We start from the raw sequence: 23,361 nt of genomic DNA on the forward strand, positions 1-23,361 counted from the left end.
ATAAGTCAGGGGAACAACACAGCAATGAGTTTGTTCAGACATAATTTTCAGAAATGTGGCATACGAGTATAGCAATTCATCTTAAAATAGAATAAGATTGAAGTTGTGGTTCATTATGTATATGTCCTTCGGTATGCTTTTTACAAAAAATTATTAACATTTTAAAACAAAACAAAACAAAAACCAGAAAAGCCAAAAGAGGAGAGAAAAAAGCACGAAGTGAAGAGACCAGAAATTTAAAAATATCAAAGGTTTAGGTAATCAGGCACAAATCCCCAGAATTAGTTTAGGTATATACATCTAAACATATTATTTTGAAAATACAGATCAGGACTACAATCAAGTTAATTTATGATTATATTAATGTATTGAATAAAATCTCAATTTTTTAAAAAATTAATGTATGATTATCAACATTAGCAATCAACAAACCATGAAACATAACCTGTAAAATTATAGTATTGTTAATAAGAAATCTATCTTTAGATTTAAGAGAAAATCAAATTTTAGATGATACTCATACTCCATATTTTTCAATAGGAAGTTATTTTAAATATCAAGCTACAACTTAATTTGTCAATCTTGTACAGAAGTATGCATTTTCTAATGCAAAGTATAGAGTATTCTAACAGTTGTGAAGACATGCAAAGCTACTTCATTATGTTTTGTAGAAATATAACATTTCATAATATTTCATAGAACGATTATGTTAGAAAGGGAATCAACCTTTTAAAATTTGTCTTATGTGGTTATAATTCAAATTGTTGGGCTTTTAAACATTGCTCCAAATAATGATGAATGAACTGACCTAATTGTCCAGATTTATAATAGGTATTTTTTTACGAACAAATTATCAATTTTAGCAAACAATTCTTGAGTGATACCCTGTCAGTAAAATATTTTACAATCACTTTCCCTAAGTGTGGCAGTCAGTGTAAATTTAATATTGTTCTTATCTTAAAATTCTAATCGCGACATATCATTGTTCTGTCTTAAGCCTATATCTATTTATTTTATATAATATTTAACTTGCCCGCTTTCTGAATCATATCTCAATTCCAACTTGTAAATAAGGCTGCACTAGAAGCTAAAAACCGGAATTTTCTTGAGGCTATTTTAATTGGAAATTAATTTCACAAAGAAAATTCCACGTGACACCCCATCTTTGCTCTCAATGTTTCCATCTTTCTTTTCTTTGCTTCTGGAATTTCTAGAGCTATTCTGACTAGATCTATCTGCTGCTCTTCTGATGGATGAGAAGACTTTTAGGAGATTTCTTAATACCGCATCATAAGTGATGATGTGATGATTGATTTGGAGGTTCTTTGGTTCACAGTCCAGCTTTTATGCCACACCAATATTTTCTTTTACAAATGAGCAGATGCAATATTCCAGAAACTTTCTGGCAACTACAGACATCTAAAATTGATCCTTGCTGAAAGGGATGCAACATCAAAATAGTGTTTTATTTTATTAAAAGAAGATATGCATATTCATTTAGCTCCATACTGTTTCTGCCCACAGAGTACATTCCAGTAGACTCGTTATGTGCTTTCTCTGTCATAGCCCCTGCCCTCTAGAACAGCATTCCCCCAGAAATAAAAAAAAGAGCACCCTTTCTATATCTCCTAGGATTCTAAAAAGCAGTGAAGATCTGGCTTCGGTCTTAGACCTCGTGTTGATGGGATTGTGGGACCTCTCATTTAGCTTGATTTGTTATGGTTGCATTATTTTGATCTGGGCTACTTGTGAAATGAAAAGTTTTTAAAAAATTTTTGAAAGTATGTGTAAGCCACCTAGATCTATGGGTGAGGGTGGCTATAATAAATTTAAAAGGACAACAACACTAGTGAAGGGAAACAGTGGTGTTTTTTTTTTTTTAGGTTAATCAGGAATACCAGAGATTTGGTCAAGACATTCTGCCTGCAGAGCCTGTGCCCCACATCACTCAATGGCAACCCAAGGACTGCATTAAGTGAACGCTGCTAAATATAAATTGTTTGTTAGTGATCTGAAACTGACAGTTATACTGTTACACAAGAAATGGGTATTTTAAAAGAAACAGTAACATCAGATATTTAAGAGGAAGAGAAAAACTTAATTTCATCTAATAGTCTCTTAAATGAGAATAGATCCTAAGCACTTCACTGCAATGAATTATTTGAAGGGTTTCTTCCAAATTAAGAAGAAAAGAAAAGAAAGCATTCATTTCAGAATATTATGCAACTATAAATCAAAATTCCAAGCACTGGACAAAGGCCCATTAAGTTGTGCAGTTGAGTAATTTTTTTTCTGTATGGATGCCACTGTTCAGTGCCTAGAAGAATGGTGATGAAGTCTGTACTGGAATTGAATGTTCTATTCAGAAGTGAATTTTTAAAATAGCCAGGCTGTGCATATTAACAACTGGAAAAGAAAAAAAGAAAAGAAACCGAAGAACAAAGACATATTACATGTCCTGCAAGTAATGTATTTCTAGAGCCTTTTAAGACTGCTAATTTGTTTCTAAAGATAACATCACACTTAACCCGGAAACTGAGGGCAATCAATACTTGACTGTACTCCAACCTATCATTTTTTAAATTCTATTCCTTCAGGGGACTGAGCCACCTGACCTCACTGTTGGTGCCATTTTACTCTTTCAGTGACTGTAAGGAACATTTGTTGGAAAGCAGCTGCATCTGAAGACATCTAGAATTCAGGTTTATTATCAGATATGCTCTTCATCGATTTCCCACTTACTCCTTCTACTAACCATAAAACCAAGCAGTGGCAAAACTTCCCATTATGTCTGAACAGAACTTGTGATCTGAAGGTTCCTTAAAAAGAGGAAGACAACAGAGTTTGAATGTTGGTTTCCTGGATCTAGTCTGTCAATTGTCTGTCAATTGTCAAGCTCAAGGTCTCAATGTGCAAAAATAGGAATTTAGGTGGTAATGAATTTACGCCTACACGAGAGTGACTTCAAATCTTCCTTTTGTATAAGGACAGAACAAAAATTGCAAAATTATGTCTACTACAGAAATGGAGCTGATGTATTCAGACTTGCTGAAGTGTGTATGTTTAAGCAATTTCCGGTATCACCATTTTGTGGGTGGAAGGCAATTACAAAAAGTTGGAAATATTATTGTTTTCAGAGACTGCTTTGTTAACTCAGATTTAGAGTTTAACATATTGTGTGAACCTACTCATAGTAATCTTCTGAATGTGAACTCTCAATGGGTTAAATCAAAGAGAAGATCTGGTCCTCTGTCAACAATGCTTGGTAATTCTAAAATGGCGGTGTCTTGCTTGGCTGAGGCTAGTTTGGCTCTAAAGAGTGTTGGGTTTTGGGGGATGAAAATGCCATCCAGTGATTCTTTGGGAATCGTGACAAGAAAATGGAAACGTATTACCAAACTGTTATATGACTATATTGGGATTGGTGATGTTTAGCAAGAGAGGAACTATTGATAAAAGCTGTTCTGGAGAGTCTATGTTGCTTTGGATTGTTTTGGTTGAAGGTGCAAGCAGCAGAAGTATTGGTGGGTTGACCAGAGGGTGTGAGATCAGTTACAGTCTCTGAAAGTGCTCAATGCTTCAGGCAGGGGAGGCAGCAGGGAGCAGCAGCCTTTGAAGAAGAGAAGCCTCCCTCTGGCTCTGAATGTCTTCTGAGGTGGAGACAGAGTGATTGAAAGAGGAAACAAGGCAAATGTGGAGGGCTAACAACTAGGCTAAAGGCTAATCCATATAGAGCATCCCTACCATCTATTTTCTTTGCTAACGTGCTCCTTAGAGTCTAAAATCATTTACATGAAGCTACAGATGAGAAATTGCTGTGTCACCATTGCAACTGACAGTTGGCTAAAGCATTCCATCCTGGATAGTATTGTTAGCTTGAGTGGATTTTCAACGTTTTGGCTTATTTTAGAGTGGGCATCAAAAATACATTTTTTAATATGTTCAAATGTGTTCACAGAAAAAAATGACAATAAATGTTATCTTGTCCTATCTTATCAAAGAATTTGATCATATGTATATGGAAAAATACCCAAACAAAGCTGAATACACTCTCTCTCTCTCTCTCTCTCTCTCTCTCTCTCTCTATATATATATATATATATATATATATATATATATATATATATATATATATTCTTAAGTTTTCGCTTACTTACATGTATGGTATTCAGCTTTGTTCAGGTATTTTCCCACATCATTGTGGTTGTGCTTTTAAAGTTGTAGCAACATTTCGGCAGAATCTCATCTGCCATCATCAGGCTTCTGTATTGTGTCCGTCTGTGAGTCAGACTTTCCCAGCCGTTTCAGTTTTAAATTTGGGGCTAGCCTATTGCTGTGCCAGAATGGTTTTTTCTTCATCCTGATTGGTTGGGAGTCTTGGTCTGTGTTTATTGGTCTTGGAGTTTGCTGTGTTCTGCTTGATTGGTGTTTCTAATATCTTCTATCTGTTTTGTAACATTTTGTTGTCTTGATTGGCTGGCAACATTGTGTTTCCTGTATTGGAGGCTTTTAGTGCAGCTTGGCTCCAAATAAATGGACGGCTATCATTTATTAGGAAGCTAGGTTTCATCTGGGTGCCTGGTTGGGGTGTGTGAAAGTCTGACTCACAGACGAACACTATACAGAAGCCTGATGATGGCAGATGAGATTCTGCCGAAACATTGCTACAACTTTAAAAGCACAACTATAATGAAGCTGAATACCCACCCACACATATATATAACCTTCTTTCTTTTTCCTTCTCTCTTCAATATATGCTTTTACTATTCATACAATACAGACTAGCCAAACCTGAAAATATAAAGAAACTTTTAACCATTAAACATATTTAAAATAAAGAAGAGAGAGATAATGTTCCAGTTTTGAATTGTGAGTTGCCTGGTTGCCATCACAATGCTTTGCTTCTGCTGTCACAAGCCCAGACACTGAACTTTTAAAAAACAAACAAGCCCTATACTGTATGCTGTAAGGGTAAATGCTATGCCATGGACATATAGGGAGTTTGTCACAGAATCCCTTTCAAAGGAAATGTCTACTTACTGGTACTCGGAAAGGAGATGTATTTGACGTATCTGTGGGATTGCTTGTTCCGGAGATGCTCCGTCTTCGAGGAGATTTCTCTGGTGGAACCTCTGAGACAGGATGATGAAAAGAAATAAGGGAGAAATTAAGTTTCTCCTTAAATAGAAATTTCCTTTCCATTCCCATTCCATCTTTTAATGTAAAATTATATGTGTATTTATCAATGTAATATAAAACTACAAGAAAAGAAATTTGGGGAAATTATATTAGAGCTAAACAATTCTAAAACAACCTGGTTAGAAGTCTCTTTTATTTTATTCTATTCATTTTGCTCCTCTGTAAAATAAAGAATGCAAATTGATTACAGCAATCAAATACAGATTTATTTATCAAGAATCTCTAATCATTCAGTTGGCTATTCTTCATGCAGAAAATGTTTTCAAATACTGGGGATAGGATATCACACAAAAGTCACTCACCCACCTTTATTATAGACACAATACAATGTCAAGAGAAGTTACACTTGTTAGTTCTTCATTCAGTAGTTCAAGAATTTAGCATCTCAACATTTCATAATAAAAATAATAATTTACAATGTTATTGAACAACTGAGTAAAATATTATTTAATTAGTTCTGTAACTTCACTTTAGTTACAAGCATGTTATGTATTCCTTTTTTACTCTTCATTATTCTCCATAATTTGTTTAGAAATTCATCTTTTATTTTTGATATATGCCAAGAGTGCATGGTTTTCTCCCAGAACATATCTACATTCTCCCAAACCGCTCCATTTGCTGTGGAGTGGGCTGATGCAAACATTTAAGTGTTGGTTCATCAAACTGAAACTCCTAAAGTAGGAAGTGATGGGAAGTATTCCTTGAAAGTTTTGTGGATATTGCTTCACATTTCACCAATATACAGCATTTAAAAACATGCTGCATACAGGTAGTCCTTGACTTACAACAGTTCATTTAGTAATGTTCAAGGTTACAATGGCACTGATAAAAGTGATACTTTTCACGCTTACAACCATTGCAGCATCCCTATGGCCAGGCGTGGGATTCTACCGGTTTGGACCAGTTGTTATGATTCTGCACAGTTCAGAGAACTGGCAAATCATGCCACTGGCTGGCTCTGCCGCTCTCCACCCTCCCCTCTTCGCCTAGTCAGTCCTTATCACACATGCACAACATCGCATGCATGCCTGACATCACTGATTACGTTCTTCCTTGCCCAGGTATTTCTTTTCCCCCCTCCCAACGATCAGCTGTTCCTATGATCAGCTGTGCCGGGATTCCCCTTGCTGTCTTACTGCTTCTCCCAGGAGGCTACCCTGAGGCCCAGGAAGGCAAAAAATGGAGAGGGTGGTGCAGAACCGCCCGCTCTATTTTTTTTGCCTTCCTGTACCCCAGGGAAGCTTCCTTGGGCAAAAAAGGCTGCCGGGAGGCTTCCCTGAGGCCCGGAAAGCCCCAAAATGGAGCATGGGGAGGGTGTGCGCCTCCTCCTGGCTCCATTTTTTTCCTTCCTGAGCCCCAAGGAAGCCTTCTGGGAGCAAAAACGCCCCCTCAGGAGGCTTCCCTGAGGCCCAGAAAGCCCCAAAAATGGGGGGGGGTGCTGCAAAAAAGGAGAAGCCACACCCACCCAGTCACATGGCCATGCTCACCTAGCCACGCCCACAGAATTGGTTATTTAAAAATTTGAATCCCACCCCTGCCTATGGTGATGTGATCAAAATTCAGATTCTTGGCAACTGAGTCATACTTATGATGTTTGCAGTGTCCTGGGTCATATGATCAACTTTTGCAATCTTCTGACAAGCAAAGTCAATGAGGAAGCCAGATTTTCTTAACAAACATGTTCTTAATGGCAGCAGTGATTCACTTAACAATTGTGGCAAAAAAATTAACAAATGTTTCATTTAGCAACAGAAATTTTGGGCTCTATTGTGCTTGTAAGTTGAAGAGTACCTGTATTTAGATCAAGGGCAAGAATGTTTATTTTAACCAAATTTGATTACCAAATTTCAAACAAAGGAAACATATTTATATCTGGTGCCCTCTAAAACTTTGGTTAAAAATTAAAATCTGGTTTCAGCTATGCACTTGATAAGTGTAAGAATTTCTTTTAGCTCAAAGATTTTGAAGGTTCCTCTCAACTATCTAGTACTGAACTACTTTGAAGGAACTTTTAATTCTTAATGACTGTGTGTTGGAGACAGAACATAGTTTGGTTTCACTGTTTCAGCTGATGCTCAATATGAACCACAAAAATAGCAAGGCTAGATTTCCATAAGGTCTGGGGTGGGCCATTTCCCCCTTCATGGGAAAAATGGTGATTCTGGGTTCTCACAGTTTTCATCAGGATGATGGAAGCATATTGTACTTTGCCCTTTTTGGGTAACATCTCAATCTATGCAATAAAAGAACGGAGTTTGTATGACAGCCCAATGTTGCTACATACATACACACCCTTTGCATGTGTCGATGCATCAGTTCTTCTATTTCCTACAGTCTCATCTGTGACCTCAAGCAACTTTCACAGGTAATCCCATCAGGGACCCACACATCACACATCAATTCAATTTTTGACCAGTTAGGAAATCTCATCTTGCAAAAATGCTTGTCTTGATTCTTTCTGCTTAGGTACTCAGTATGAGCCCAAACTCCTGCTTTAACCCGCCTTCCAGTTTCTGGACTCTGGCGTAACATTACTCTTCTGCCATCCTTCCCCTCCACATCACAGGTTCTACTCCGCAACTCATAACCACGGTGACAGCTGTTGGGGAAAATGCCTGGTTGCAAAGCTACAATGTCATGCTATCATCACTGAGGCTCAGCAAAGGCTCCTGGGATTGTGTTCTATTAGTGGCTTATTTCCTAATTTGCTAGCTTCTTGAAGCAATTAGAAATTAAGCGCTGGAACAACAGGCACAGGTGAAATCTTCTTTTACTGTTGAACTTCACAGCAAAGAATTGGTTAACAAGGCAGGCAGCGATGGAAAGGGAGGGAGGGAGAGGAAAACATCTGCTGAAAATTCAGGGATAGGCAGACCAAGTGGGATATGCCACACAGGGACATCAGTGGCAAAAGTGGCAAGGGAAGCCAAGAAAGCCCTGGCAAGACTTCGAGAGGTTGAAGATATGCTGCAGTGGGATTGCAGGGAAGAGAGGAGCCGCAAGGCACTGAAAAGGCCAAGCAGAGTAATTGACAAATCAGGGATAGGCAGAGGGGTGTAAGCCATAGCTACCCAATTTATACATTCACCTGTAAAATCATTCCAGGATCCCTCCATATGTGGTTCTGGCCAAAATTGGGAACAACAAACTGTTCCAGGTTACATTACCGCTGAACCACAATCAATTAAAAATGAATGGGCAAAACTCCCAAAATACATTTATTTGTTTCAGGTTCAAAGGAAAACATGTTTTCTGTTCTATACACAGCCATACTGAAAAGCAGTAATAGCATCAGGACCAGTTAACCAAATAACTGGGTTTTAAGAAGAGCCTTAAAGGAAATGAAGGATTTTAAAACTGCAATTCCTGAATATTCCCTTAAAGTCATGATCAACAGAGTTAATTCAGTCTCTGAAAAAGGGAGCTCTAATATAAATTGTTTTGCAGACAGTTTAATAAAGTTCAGTCTTGTACTATTAATAAGATTGGAACAGATAGATGGAGCCCAAAAGTATACATTTATTTTTAAGTAAATTCAGATGTTAAACAGCATTTACCTTACCAGATACTGTCAAAAGATTTACAAATTTGACAAAAATTATATTAAAATAAGTAAAGTAGTTATATTCAACATATTACTCTTTGTTCAAACACCAAGATCCAACCTATCAAACTGTCACTTTTATATAACCTTATTTGCCTATAGAAAATGAGATAACTTTTAAATTATTATCATTATTATATATAACTAATTTACATCAATAAACTGGTACCTTTTGTGAACAAGTTTCCCATTTTAAATTTGATTTAGCTAAACCAATAGAAATTCACTTGCTGTCCTAGTGTCAGATAAAACACCAACAGACTAATACTAACAGTTTAGAACACAGAATTGGAACACAAGACTTTGAATTTTCCTTGAAAGTCAACCCTTGCTAGATATACGGTTGTCCAGTCTCTTATTCAAAGCCTCCTGTGATGGAGCATCCACAACTTCTTTTTTTTGAATATTTTTCTTATTTTTTATCTTTTAAAAACATCTGATTAGGTGAACAATGTGGTTCCAGGTTTTCACATTTCAATACAAACGTGACCATAATAACATACAGCTTTCATATTCATATCATATTATTACTTATTATATTTTTCTTTAAATATTCCCATGCATTACTCAACAGTATTAACTTATTTTATATAATTTCATTTCATATTATGGCTTATTTCATTTTTCTGTTTTATTTAACAATACTATCCATATCCTTATTCAATTTCTGTAACAATTATACACATTTTCTTACATCCATCACATTTGCAAAATTTTTCCACATACAATTATTCCATTCAAAGGTTTTTCCCCTTTTATTATCAATTCGAGCTTGCCATCCCTTTACTTATACATTTTCTCTATTTTACTCCCTTTAACCCATTATAAAAATTAAATAACAACATAACCATAATAGTCCCTTAACTCCTATTAATTATGTATGTATGTATGTATGGTATTCAGCTTTGTTCGGGTATTTTGCCACGTCGTTATAATTGTGCTTTTAAAGTTGTAGCAACATTTCAGCAGAATCTCATCTGCCATTATCAGGCTTCTGTATAGTGTCTGTCTGTGAGTCAGACTTTCACTGACTCACAGAGGAACACTATACAGAAGCCTGATGATGGCAGATGAGATTCTGCTGAAACGCTGCTACAACTTTAAAAGCACAACTATAATGATGTGGGAAAATACCCGAACAAAGCCGAACACCATACATATAAATACCTGTGAAAACTTAAGAAAATATATACTGTGTTTCTCCAACAATACAGCCTCCACCAATAGGAAGACCCAGCATGTTTTCTAGGCAAAAAATCAAATTAAGCCCCTCCCCCCAAATTTAGGCCTAGTTTAAAACATGCAAAATGGGGGGAAGGGTGGGGGACTTGCCGTTGGGAGCGCCCCGCGGGCAGCAATTCCTTGCCACCACCCTCTCCTAACGGGTGATAATGGCGAAGCGCAGAGAGCTCCCTACTCCCACCAAACACTTTGCTGCAGTCCCAAGACCTTTGGCACCTGCTGCTGTTGCTTTCCCTTCTGCCCATTCCGCCGCCACATTTGGAGCTGCCGCCGCCGTTTGGAGTGCCGCCGCGATACATACATACATATACATATACATATACATACATACATACATACATACATACATACATACATATATGTATGTATATGTATGTATGGTATTCAGCTTTGTTTGGGTATTTTCCCATGTCATTGTAGTTGTGCTTTTAAAGTTGTAGCAACATTTCGGCAGAATCTCATCTGCCATCATAGTTACAACAGTTACACACTAACTTTATATTCCCATTTTAGTCTACTCAATATTTTTAAAAACTACTAATAATTTATCCATTTCAAATGTTGCTTTTACCATGTTATTAAATATTAATTAATATTCTTTTAGTATATTCTCATTTCCATATCTATTTCAAATTAGATTTATATCTAGTTTTTCAATAATTCGTTATGTAACATCAATTCTAACATTTTTTTTATATCTATATTCTTAATTACCACAATATATTTCCATGCAGAATCTCTTTTGCCAGTCACCTGCTGCCCATCGTTTCTAGTCGTCTGAACTATATAATTTCTTCTTATTTTAGCTTGCTTTCTCTTTCCTGTCATTTTTTCATCCTTTCCCTTCAATTCCCTTCTTTTCCCTATTATTTCCCTTAAATTGTTTACTCTAGCTATTTACTTTGTCACCCTCCCTTTTCTGATCCTTCCTCTGCAATTCCCTCTTCTGTTGTTTCCTTTTCCTTTGCTTAACCTTCCAAATAGTTTCCCCTTTGTTTATCACAGCAAACCTTAATTTTTAAATTTTAACTCCTTTTTTTATCCTGTTCTAATGTTCGTTGCTCCACTTGTTCTTAAAAGCTGATTTTTTCTTTGTTTAACTCCTCCCCCTCTGGCTCTCTTTGTTCTTCTTTAATTCGCCTCACCATTTCAAGTTTTTATAGCATTATACTCCATAGTTCCGAGCTTTCTTTAATCATTTCCTTCACACTTTGCAATTCCAACCTTATTTCCATGAACATTCCACTCATCTTGTAACCTTTTTCTTTCTTAATATTTATATTCAATCCAGATGTTCAGTAGTTTATTTCAAGCAGGGTCTTTTTTATATTTTAGAGCAGTCAATGTCTATAAATCTATCTCAGGTCTATTCAATTTGCTTCTTTTCAGATTCCTTTTCAAAGCCAACAGTCAATTCCGGGGTAAAATCTTCATATATCTCTTCACCCTGATATTTTAACATTCCATTTTGGTTTTTTTTTTTTTATTAAAATTCCTCTTATTTCATTTCGCATTCCAGTTTTAAATAGACCAAGCCCTTTACAAAAAGTCAGTAAAATTTTCTCTTAGTTCAATTCCATGTTCTACCTTTTATATTTCGCTTTTTCCTTTTTTAACTTTTTATTAATTCCACTAATTCCAAATTATTAGCTATTATTTCTTTTTGGTACAGTCAAATGAGGAATTTAAAATGCCTATTTTAGAGCCAAAATCCAAATAGTTATCCAACTCAGTTTCAAAGTTTGTTATAGTTAAACGTTTTCCTCAAGATGTTGCCCAAATCCAGTTTAATTCTTTTCAAATCCAAAATCAATTTTCTTAATTATCCAATTTTCCTCTCATTCTTCAGTCGCCATTTCTACAATCTTTAATACCAATGTTTTTCTTCAGTCCCGAGGTTACCTTTTAATGTCCAAATATTTCACCTGGTGCACACACTGTCCACAGCTTCACTTCTCCAGCACAACCTTATTTCTCGGTCAGCCCTCTGTCTTCAAGGTGGCCACCACTACAGCCCATAAACCTAGCCAGGGAAGGGAGATGCGGCCCCCCTTGACCTGACAGGTGGTCTCCCCCTTCTTCACCACCCGTCCAAGGTGGCTCCGGCCCCATTTGGAGCCCTCCAATGGGTAGAGCGCAGGTTGAAACCATGCACAATCGCGGATTCTGATCCGCCTTTGAGGAATGTGCCACTGGAAGTCACAGAGCATCCACAACTTCTGAAGGCAAATTATTCCACAGGTTGATTGCTCTCAAGGTTAGAATACTTCTCCTTGGTTCTATGTTACTTATTTCCTTGGTTAGCTTTCATCTATTATTTATTGTCTTGCTTTTTGGTGTTGGTGGTGCTCTGAAAAATAGTTTGACCCTTCATCTTGATAAGGCGTCCCAATTGAACACTGCTATCATGTCTTCTCTAGTCCTCCTTCTCATTAGACTAGACATAGCCAATTCCTGTAACCATTCTTTTTACTTTTTACATTCCAGCCCCTTAATCATCCTTGTTGCTCTTCTCTGCACACTTTCCAGAGTCTCAACAACTTTTGAGACTCTGGAAAGACTGGGATGCCTGTCCAAATACAAACTCCAAACTCTAGCTCTTCTCCTTTGGGCAGAGCAGCTGAGACTGCCCAGATCAGTTCCCAACCCTTGCATCACTACTCATAGAAGGGTAGATACTCAAGACAATTGTTTGGTTTTCTCCTCCCTTCTGCAGACAGGAAAGAGGAAATACATTTCAGCAATTTAATCCCTCTTCCCAAATCATCCATCGCTTTCAGGCTATTAACAGGTGCTGCAAAACTAGCACTCTTCTGTTATAGACATTTTTTCTATGCAGAGCAAGGTTTCCCTCCACCCCTGCCCCAATAATTAGTGACAAACGCTGTTGCTATGTGCTAAATTTGGATGCTAGCAAAATATGTGTCTTCATTCCAATTCAGATGTAATCATCTATCAGGGAGAGAGTTATCTCATATTTGCTATTTTACTTATTTGGGAAAACTGCCTGCCATTAACACAGCATGTCTGTTGTCCTGGGTTCTGTGGTCATGTCTGAAGAAACCTAAGGAACATAGCTTTAATTTCACCAGGAGAAAGATAGAGGGAAATAAAGTTATTCATTTCTATCAACCTTGAGGTAAACTCATAGGGCATGCTTTCACAATTGGACCCAAACTATTTTCTCCTCTTCCCATTGAAGCTAGATCATGCTTTTGTATTGTTTTTACTTGTTAAAACCAATCTTCCCCTCCCTCCAAGTACATTAAATAATTACAGTGGTGAGAATCTAAAACACAACCAATGGAGGAAGAGTTTAAAACTTTTAACTGGTCAGGAAAAGTCGGGAAGACTTTAAAACTTTAAGTGGTTCACGCCCCATGGCTAATACATGAGTTGGAATGCTCAGCACAAGTTCACAAATTCATATTCATATTCATGCCCTTGTATCCTGGGAAAAAGACATGAAGCTAACCTTAATATTTGAAAACGGGTTTTTTCTGTGCAAGACTAATAGCTTGAAAAATGTCTACTTTCTACTGACAGCTCCCAAAACAGCAGAAGCTCTTTGTAATAAAATTACAAACACTTCTTCCTTTTTAGCATACATACAACGGCTCACAGTTGAAAAACAATGTTAATATGGCATTAGTTGAGAATGTATAGAATCTGTGACTTGCAGTAGGAGTTCTGATAACAACTCTTGGAAATAGTGTACGATATATATTCCCTTGCATATAGGGATGGGAGAGGGCAGAGGCTGAGAGAACTGAACTTGCATTCAGTTACCTATGGAGTTTGATCAGAAAGGTTTTAAGAATTGTGGAAAAATAAAAGAAAAGGGCAGAGGTAATTCTCTTAACCCTTCTAACTGCTATATTTCAGTAACTCTTCAATAACAAAACAGAAGAAGGCCGCATCACCTCCAATCCAATACTAATAAAAATTGTCTAAACAGTCATCAGCAAGCTTTCTCTGATAGCCACTATTTACATTGCGGAACCTCTGAGTTTTAACAGAATTGCTCCAATATAGCCCATTGATAAGAAAGATAACGAAGATATTAGAGTTACAAAGAACCACAGAATACACAATTGGGTTTACAAGAAGAGATGGGCTAGTTGTATAAAGAGGGAAACAGAGGCCAGACAATGTTCAAAGAACTACCACAGTAGAACAAATAATTCTGATAAAGCAGCACTATAGGAAGGATAGGGAGTAAAACAGAAATTGGCCTGCCAAACTCAGTATCAAAACAAAAATTAATGCAGCTGTTGATTAAAGGGAACAAAATTGGAGATACTAACAAAAGATTACTTCCTAACTATAGTATCAAGTGGGTCAGTTACAGAAAGAGGTGAGAAAGACTAGCGGTTCTAGCACAAGGATTGAAGGATGGAATCGCTTAATTATTCCCAGATACCTATATATAACATTGATAGATAGATGATAGATGATAGATATAGACATATAGATATAGATATTTAGATATATCTAAAATCAGGTCAACTTCCCTTCAGCTGCCAAGAATAAAGTTACCACAAGCTAATCAAATGTTTATTTTCAGCAAAGATCTGGACAGCAGAATAACAGTTCATTCATTTGCATTTTGGATAAGTACAAGTAGCAACCATTTTCCTTATCTTCTGTTTTCAAAGAGTCTACAGTAAAGTTAAAGGCATAAACAAAGAGATATAAGCTAAGTTGTAGTCCAATGGAGGAAACTTACATGTGGAGAACTGCAGCAATATTACCAACACAAAATATTAGAAATACCCAAAGATAGCTATAGAAATATTGCAATCTATTATAAAGCTTTAAGGATAGTTGAACGAGGATGGAGCCCTACCTTCAACTGGGACTGTGGTAGTGAAGAAAGCACTCAGAAGGCCTGTGCAAAGCATCCTGAAGAGGTGCTTTACAAGGGGTTGATTGCAGTAACAAAGCGCCTCTGCTTACTCCTCAAAGGGTTAAAAGGGGTTGCATGATTTGCAGTCACCACTTGGTGTCTTTGACAGAGTCCTTCGTTTTCTGCTCATCTATCTGCATGCACAGAGGGACACTTCTGTTGGGACCACCAGCACATTCACTTGCATGCAGAGACAGACGGCAAAGGCTTTGGAAGTAGCCAATAGTGATGTTCAAAAAGAGAACGGGTTTTACAGTACTTTTTCACCTGATCAGTAGAAAGCATCTCTCTTTAATGTTTGGCCTAGCCCTGGTTTTTAACCCTTTTCCTTTGATGCCATTTTCTTCATAAGGAACATTGCTCCTACCCTGTTTGATGTAGAAGACATAGTTGTGGACTTCTCTTGAACGAATGCCCCTCTGAATGCTTTTAAAATGGAGAATGGGATCACAGATATCCAATTGTTATAGTCAGAGTATCGTTTTTTCAATTGTCATAGGTTAAACCTGTTTGATATCCTGCCTGGCTATTTGGTAGTATAATGACAGCTTTAAATGAAGCAATATGTTTTGAATAATGGGTAATGTAGATATATAATGGGTAATGTAGACTCACATAGATGACATTAAAAAAATAGTTTATCTTTTTAATACCTGAGCAAGAATCTATTCTATGACAGCTGAGGAAAGAATATACCAGAGATGTTGTTTTAGGATTTCCTTCATTGTTTTCCGCAGAACATTAGTGGGTCTTTTTTGTAGTGAGAAATTCAAACCAATTTTTTAAATTATCCAGAGAATAACAAAAATAAAAGAAATAATAGTTTCAAACTTTCTGCAACTACGGACTGTAAAATTCAGAAAAGTGGAAAATATCCAAGTAAACAAACCTAGCCCTAACCCTCTCTCTCTTCTTTTACATGATTAAAAAGTGGGAGATTTGGTATGGGGCATACTTTCCATCTCCTCCATCTTAAAAGCCCCCTTTAACTCAATTTTTTATTTATCATAGAATCATAGGGCTGGAAGGAACTTTGGAGGTCTTTTAGTCAAACCCTCTTGTTCAATGCTGGAATTCATACATCAACCTGGACAAATGATTGTCCAATCTGTTATTGAAAACCTCCAGTGGCTTCTGGCAATGATGCCTTGGTGAAAGGGTGAAGGGAGAGCGGTCTCTGTCTCTGGATCCCATTTTTTTCACTTTTGGGGACCTTTCGGGGCGTGAGGAGCCTGAAGAGCCAAGTGGAGAAGAGGGGAAGCCTGGAAGACAGCGAGGTGAAATGTGATCGCCAGCCGGCAAGAAGGGAAACCCCTGAAAACCCGAAGTGAAAGTGTCTGTCATTTTATTATGGCAGCCCCGAGGCCATGGCTGAACCGTGAATGAGGAGGAAGTGAGAAGATTATCAACAGAAAGTGTCACTGAAGTTAAAAATGCAAATTTGCAACTGTGATGATTTGCCAAAAGTAAGTTTGAACTTGTTTCCGAGGAAAAAAGAGCTCCGGTGAGGGGGGGGAACTCCACAGTACAGGTGGCGAGACAGTAAGAAAGAGCTGTGATTTTTACAAATGAAGGAGAGGGGGTATAAGTTGGAAGTAAATAGTTCTAGGAAGCTGAAAGGTGGAGATTGAAATAAGTCGAGAACTGGTGGGAGAAGAAAAAAATCCAGGGAAGCCAGAGGAGGAGGTGGTGAAAAGAAGGTGATAAGGAAGAGACGATTGACTTCTCTCTGATTCTTGGATGGAGAGCGATTACGAGACCAATGTAGCATGTGGAGAAGGAGAAAGTGAAATCCAATCTGGACGTGAGAGTGAAACGAAGGAAAGAAAAGAAAGTCTTGGAAGGAAGGAGGAGGTGAAGTGGAAGTGGAGAGACATTGAAAGGATCAGAAGGAAAGTCAGGACGACGGAGGTGAGAAAGGCGAGACACGGAGAAAGGAGTGACTGAGCAGTTTTCAAGCGGAAAGAGACGGCAGGACATTAATGGGAGCGGAGAAGAAGAAAATTTGGCAGAGAGTGGGCTGAAAGAGATGACAAAAGAGGACCGGAAAGAAACGGAGAAGATACGAGTGGAGTCATAAAGAGAGAGACTTGGAGGGAATAGTAGAAAGACAAAGCAGAAGAGAGGAGAGTGGAAAACGGTTTGGATTGAGAAAATGAGATTGGAGAGAAAAGAAAAGGAAATCTTTGAGTGAGGTGTATGAACTGTAAACTTTAAAGATAACAAAATAGGCTGGTATTGAAATATAAGTTTGATTTATATGATTAACATGATCTGTATGACCTGTATGATTTGAATGTATTTGTCTAATAGAGCACCGTCTTAAGGAGATTGTGGGTATAAGGAATCAAAAAGGAGGCTTTCTTCTTCTTTAATTTGAAATAACTTGATGGTATAGTTATCTTGACTAAGTAGGATTATTGGGTTAAGGAATGTAGTGATAAATAATCTTAGAGTAGGATGTTAAGAGTTTAAGAAGAATATATATTGTTGTGAGTATAGAGAATCTAAACCTTGACCCCTCTTTTATTGTACAAAGGAGAAACTACAATACATTGTGTATAGAAAGAAATAGAAAAGCGGTGTTTGAGCAAGATATATAGAGATACATGCAGATATAGATCTTTCAATTGATAAATACCTGACTACTGGATTACTGCTCTAAGTTAAACGTGAATTAAGAAATTAAAAAGGGGCCCTTTTTGTCTTTCCTTCTCTATTGGGGTGATATTTGAGGTTATAATTACTTTGGTTAAATATTGTATATTGAACTAAGGAAATATAGTGATAAATAAGTTTTTATTACAATATTAAAACATTAAGGGGAGAGTATATCTAGGTGATTATATATAAATGGAAATTTGATTCCCCCTTTTATTATAAATAAAAGGAAAAAAAGAATAAATTTAATACTTTGTGCATAAGAAAAGGCAGGAGGGCTTTGTCTGAGTAGGATATTGTTAGATATATAGTGATATTGATCTTGAGATAGAGAAAGGGAAAACAAGTGGTGCTAATTCTATATAATTATAATAAAGAGATTTGAAAAGAAGAAGGAATAAATTGAAAGTAAGAGATTAATTTAAAATATATTGTAAAGGAGATAATAATATAGATAGAAACAAATAGAGCTTGAAAATAAGACAAGGGCCAGACATCAGTCTGAAGAACAACAAATAAGACAACATCTAGTCCAACATTGACAATTACATCACCTGTCGGTCAAAAGGCAACTGAAGGAATGTCAGGGGCAGAAACACAAACTGTAGTCAATATGCAAACAATACAAGCTTCGTTAATGACCATTCAAGAAACCATGCTTAAAATGCAAGAACAACAGATAAAAATGCAAGAGAATATTTCACAAAATCATATGGAATTGAAAGGCAATATTAATAAATTAGAAGACAAAGTTGATACCATACAGCAAACAATGCAAAAGAACGAGCAGAAACTAGAAGAGGTGGAACTTAGAACAGTACAAAATGAAAAGAAACTGGAACTAATGGACAATAGGATGATGACAATAAATACAAGATTAGAAGAACAGATTATCCACCTAAAGATGGACCACGCTGCCTATTACTTGAAGTTTCAAAATATCATTGAAAGTAGAGATGAAGATCTGAATGTGCTTATGGCAGAATTACTTGCGCCAGCTTTACAAAGGGAGACCCGAGAGATCCTGCTAGAAATCGACGAGGCCTATAGAGTTCAAACAAGTTACACTCGATGTAACAGGTTACCCAGGGAAGTCCACATGCGATTTGCCAGGAAACAAGTACGTGACATAATATACAAGATAACGTGAGACGAACCTTTGGTTTATAAAGATAAAGAAGTGCAAACCCTGAAGCAGGTTCCCAAGAAGGTGCGTGAACAGAGAAAAGACTATAAGTTTTTGGCAACACAACTTATCCAGAAGAATATAATGTTTCGATGGTTAATTCCAGAAAGCTTGTTGGTAACATGGCAGGAAAAGACAATCAGGATAGATAACTTAGACAAGGCGCAAGATTTCTATGAGCAGATTGGGGGAACAGAAGAAGAAAGCAGTGGTAGAGAGCAGCTAGAGACAGAAAGCCAAGAAGAACAACATCAGCAAGATATAGGAGGCCTAGAACAAGAAAGAGAGAGCAAGGAGGAGACGGAAGGAAGAAGATTAAGAACACGCCCGTAAAGAGAGACTAGAATTAACAGAAGACAGATAATATCCCACAAGTAGAAAGACGGAAACAGAAAAAAAGCTATTATCATTAAACATAAATGGTCTAAACTCACCCACTAAAAGGAAACCGATACTATCTAGATTAGTCCAACAGAAATTAGAAATAATATGCCTGCAAGAAGTTCATATTAAAAAACAATTCTAGAAATGTCTAGAATATCCTAAATTAGGAAGGTTATTTGTAGCCCTGGCAGATCAAAAACAGAAAGGGATAGCAGTATATGTTAAAAAAGAAATTAAGGCAATAGAAAAATATGTAGACCCACAAGGGAGAATTTTGATACTTGAACTAGAATTAGGGTGCAAGCCAATGTTATTAGTTACAGTTTATGCGCTGAATGACAACCAAAGTCAATTCTATAAGAATTTACATGAGAGAATCATTGAGATGGGACAAGATAATGTATGCATTGTGGGAGATCTTAATGCGGTAGTAGATATAAGGAAGGATTATTTTAGTAATGCAAAGAACAAAAAGAAAAGGAAAATTTTGCCCAGATCCTTTTTCAATATGACACAGAAACTAAATTTGATAGATCAATGGAGGACAATAAATTTGGGGGGAAAAAAATTCACGTTCTACTCTAACCCACACAAATCGTGGTCTAGATTAGACATGGCGTGGATGAACGCAGAACTAGGACACTAACTAGATTCGATAGAGATTATGACAAATGTATGGGCTGATCATAACCCATTAAAAATAACTTGGAAAGGAAGGAAAAGGAAGAGTAGAAGATGGATACTTAATCCTCAAATTTTAAAGAAGAAAGATTTTGTAGAGAAAATTAAGAAAGAAATGTAACTTTTTTTTAAGGAAAATAGAGCAGAGCAAACATCATTAACAGAATTTATGGGATACAGCAAAGGCAGTCTTGAAGGGGTTGGTAACAGCATATACAGTGAAAAGGAATACGGAAAGATGGCAAAATCAGAATAAATTACAGGAGAAGATTAGAGACCTGGAAAATAGATTACAAAAAAAAACCCCATAAAATGAAAAATTGAGGAGAGAGATGATTCTTAGTAGGCATAAATTGAACATTATAAATCAGGAAGAGAGAGTTAAAGAGGTGAAAAGGGCAAAACAGAATTTTTTTCGAACATGCAAATAAACCAGGGAGGTGGTTAGCCCATAAATTAAGATTAGAAAGAGAAAGAAGGTTGATACAAGAATTGGAGGATGATGATGGAAAATTAGAATATCGAATGACTGAGAAAAAGTAAATAGCACAAAAATATTGAACAACTATATAGGGAGGATGGAATAAACCCTCAGAATATAGAACAATATTTGAAAAGGAAAGGTCTCCCAGAAATTAGAGCGAAACAGAAAGAGATATTAAATAAAGAAATAACAGTGATGGAATTGAAAAGGGTGGTTGAAAGGCAGAAAGATAATAAGATGCCAGGGCTGGATGGTCTTCCAGTGGAATTGTTCAAATGTATTTATGAATGTCTTGAACCAGTGATGTTAGACGTGTTCAATGAGGTATCAGACTTTGCTAAATTACCCAATTCATGGAGAGAAGCAAATATCTCACTAATTCCTAAAGAAGATTTAGATCACAAACAGATTAAAAATTATAGACCAGTCTCACTCCTGAACGCAGACTATAAAATATTTGCAACAATAATGTCAGAAAGACTAAAAATTATATTAAATGAACTTATTCATATTGACCAGAACGGTTTTCTACCTTCTAGACAGATAAGGAATAATATAAGGATAGTATTAAACGTATTAGAATACTATGAGGCCCACCCGGAAAAGCAGGGAGCGTTTTCTTGGATGCTCAGAAGGCCTTCAACAATCTCAGCTGGCAGTTCTTGATCCAACAGGTCGAAAATATGGGATTTGGATCTAAATTCAAGAAAACGATTGGCTCAATTTATTCGAACCAAAAAGCTAGGGTAATTATAAAAGGGGAGATTACTGAAAACTTTAAGATTATGAAAGGTGTTAGGCAGGGATGTCCAATGTCGCCTCTGCTTTTTATCTTGACCATCAAAGTGCTTTAAATCAGATTAGACAAAGAAAGGAGATAATTGGACTGAAAAGCAAAAAAGAAGAATATAAAGTATAGGCGTTTGTGGACGACTTAGTGTTTTTTGTGGAAGATCCAATGGAGTCAGGGAGCTATCTAATCCAAGAATTAGAAGAATATGGAGCGGTAGCAGGACTAAAAATTAATAAAGATAAAACAAAAGTAATAACCAAAAACTTGATAGAAAGTAAAAAAAAAAAACAATTGGAAAGGAAATTGGGACTACAAAATGTCAAAAAACTTAAATATCTAGGAATCTGGTTAACAGGAAGATGCTCTTCCATAAAAAAGGATAATTATATGAAATTACTTTCACAGATAAAGAAAGATCTGGCCAATTGGGGAAAATTACAACTATCACTATTAGGCTGAATAGCGGCCATAAAAATGAACATACTACCGAAACTATTATACTATTTTCAAAGAATACCTATAAAATTGGATAAGACATTTTTTCAGGAATTAGATAGGACGGTAATGAAATTTATATGGATGGGGAAAAAAGCACGAATAAATTAAAAACGTTACAAGATAGTAGAACCAGAGGCGGCCTTGGACTCCCAAAAGGGGAAACATTATCAAGCAGCAATTTTACTATGGGTTAAGGAGTGGATAAACTTAAAAAATTAAAGAATTTTGGCGATAAAAGGTCATGACCTCCAAGTTGGGTGGCATGCCTTTCTTTCTATGGGATAAAAAGAATAAGATCCACTCCTATTTCCATAGACATTTGATAAGGGACTCACTTTTACAAACATGGGAGAAAATGAAAAAAAAAAGCATTATTTGAAAAGACCAAACTGGATCTCACCTATGGAAGCTATATTATATCCAAATACAAGGGACACTACACTAAAAAAAATGATTAGATATAAAGAATTGGTAAGTGAACAGGGAGAATTAAAAACACTGGATAAACTAAAAGAACAAGGGATAATATTAGACTGGTGGGTATATTTGCAAATTCAAACTAAATTTAAGAAAGATGTAAAGGAGCTAGGGATAGATAAAGACTTACAAAGATTGGACCAAATCTTGACAGGCAAGGATATAAAATTTATAACACAAACATAATTATTTACTGGAGGTAGAACTAGAGGAGGAAATTGTTAAGGGACCAATGATTGCCTGGGCAAGAAATGTGGGTCATAATATAAATTTGGATGAGTGGGAAAAGACTTGGACCAAGAACTGGAAGCTGACTTTGTCGACGGCATTCAAAGAAAATCAATATAAAATGTTTTGTAGATGGCACTTAGTGCCGGCACGACTGGCGAAAATGTATCCAACCTTGAAATCAGAATGCTGGAAGTGCAAACAAAAGAAAGGAATGTTTTTCCATATGTGGTGGCAATGTATAGAGGTAAAAAAAATACTGGAAGAAAATACAGAGATGGCTTTTTGAGATTACAAAATATAAATTGAATTTGGAACCCGAAACGTTTTTATTAGGTATGATCAAAGGGAATTTGAGTAAAGATAAAAGATACCTTATTGTACACATCTTAACTGCAGCAAGAATCAAGTTAGCACAAAATTGGAAGAGTGATAAAATACCACCAGATGAAGTTTTGATTCAAAAAATAATGGACTGTGCTGAACTAGATAAATTCACTATGGAACTGAAAGGCAAAGAGGATCGAGAATACTATGCGACATGGGAGAGATGGTATGAATGGGTGAAGGATAAGGATAAAAATAATGTATAGTCACAAAATAAGAAACATGTATATACAATGACACAATAATTGTTAATGGAAATGAGATTTTTGTATTTTTTGTTTTTAAAGAATAAAAATTATAAAAAAAGAAAAGAAAACCTCCAGTGATAGAGCGCAAACAGCTGCAAAGGCAACCCGTTTTATTGATTAATTGCTCTCATTTTCAGGAAATTTTTCCTGTGTTCCAGGCTGGATCCCCCTCTGGTGAGCTTCCACTCATTGCTTCTTGTCCTTCCCTCAGATGCTATAGACCCCCTCTTCTCTGTGTCAGTCCTTCCATGTATCAGAGGACGGCTATCATGTCACCCTTAACCCTTCTCTTCATTAGGCTAAACATTCCTAGTTCCCTTAATTGTTCATCATACAATTTAACCTCCAGACCTCTTATCATCTTTGTTGTTCTTCTCTGC

General features: G+C 36.5%; 1 protein-coding gene across 8 annotated transcripts in view; it reads right to left on the reverse strand.

Annotated features, from left to right (window-relative positions):
* Positions 1 to 23,361, reverse strand: part of RASAL2 (RAS protein activator like 2) — a 242,552-nt gene that overhangs the window by 64,243 nt on the left and 154,948 nt on the right. For all 8 annotated transcript variants that reach the window (XM_087930466.1, XM_026703316.2, XM_087930462.1 and 5 more), the window contains one exon: positions 5,041 to 5,132. In XM_087930466.1, the coding sequence (XP_087786592.1) occupies positions 5,041 to 5,132 (92 nt within the window). The remainder of the gene's footprint in view (positions 1 to 5,040; positions 5,133 to 23,361) is intronic.

Source organism: Pseudonaja textilis, chromosome 3, assembly GCF_049901715.1.
Source record: "Pseudonaja textilis isolate UNSWEBS1 chromosome 3, rPseTex1.2, whole genome shotgun sequence".
NCBI classification, from domain to species: Eukaryota; Metazoa; Chordata; class Lepidosauria; order Squamata; family Elapidae; genus Pseudonaja; species Pseudonaja textilis.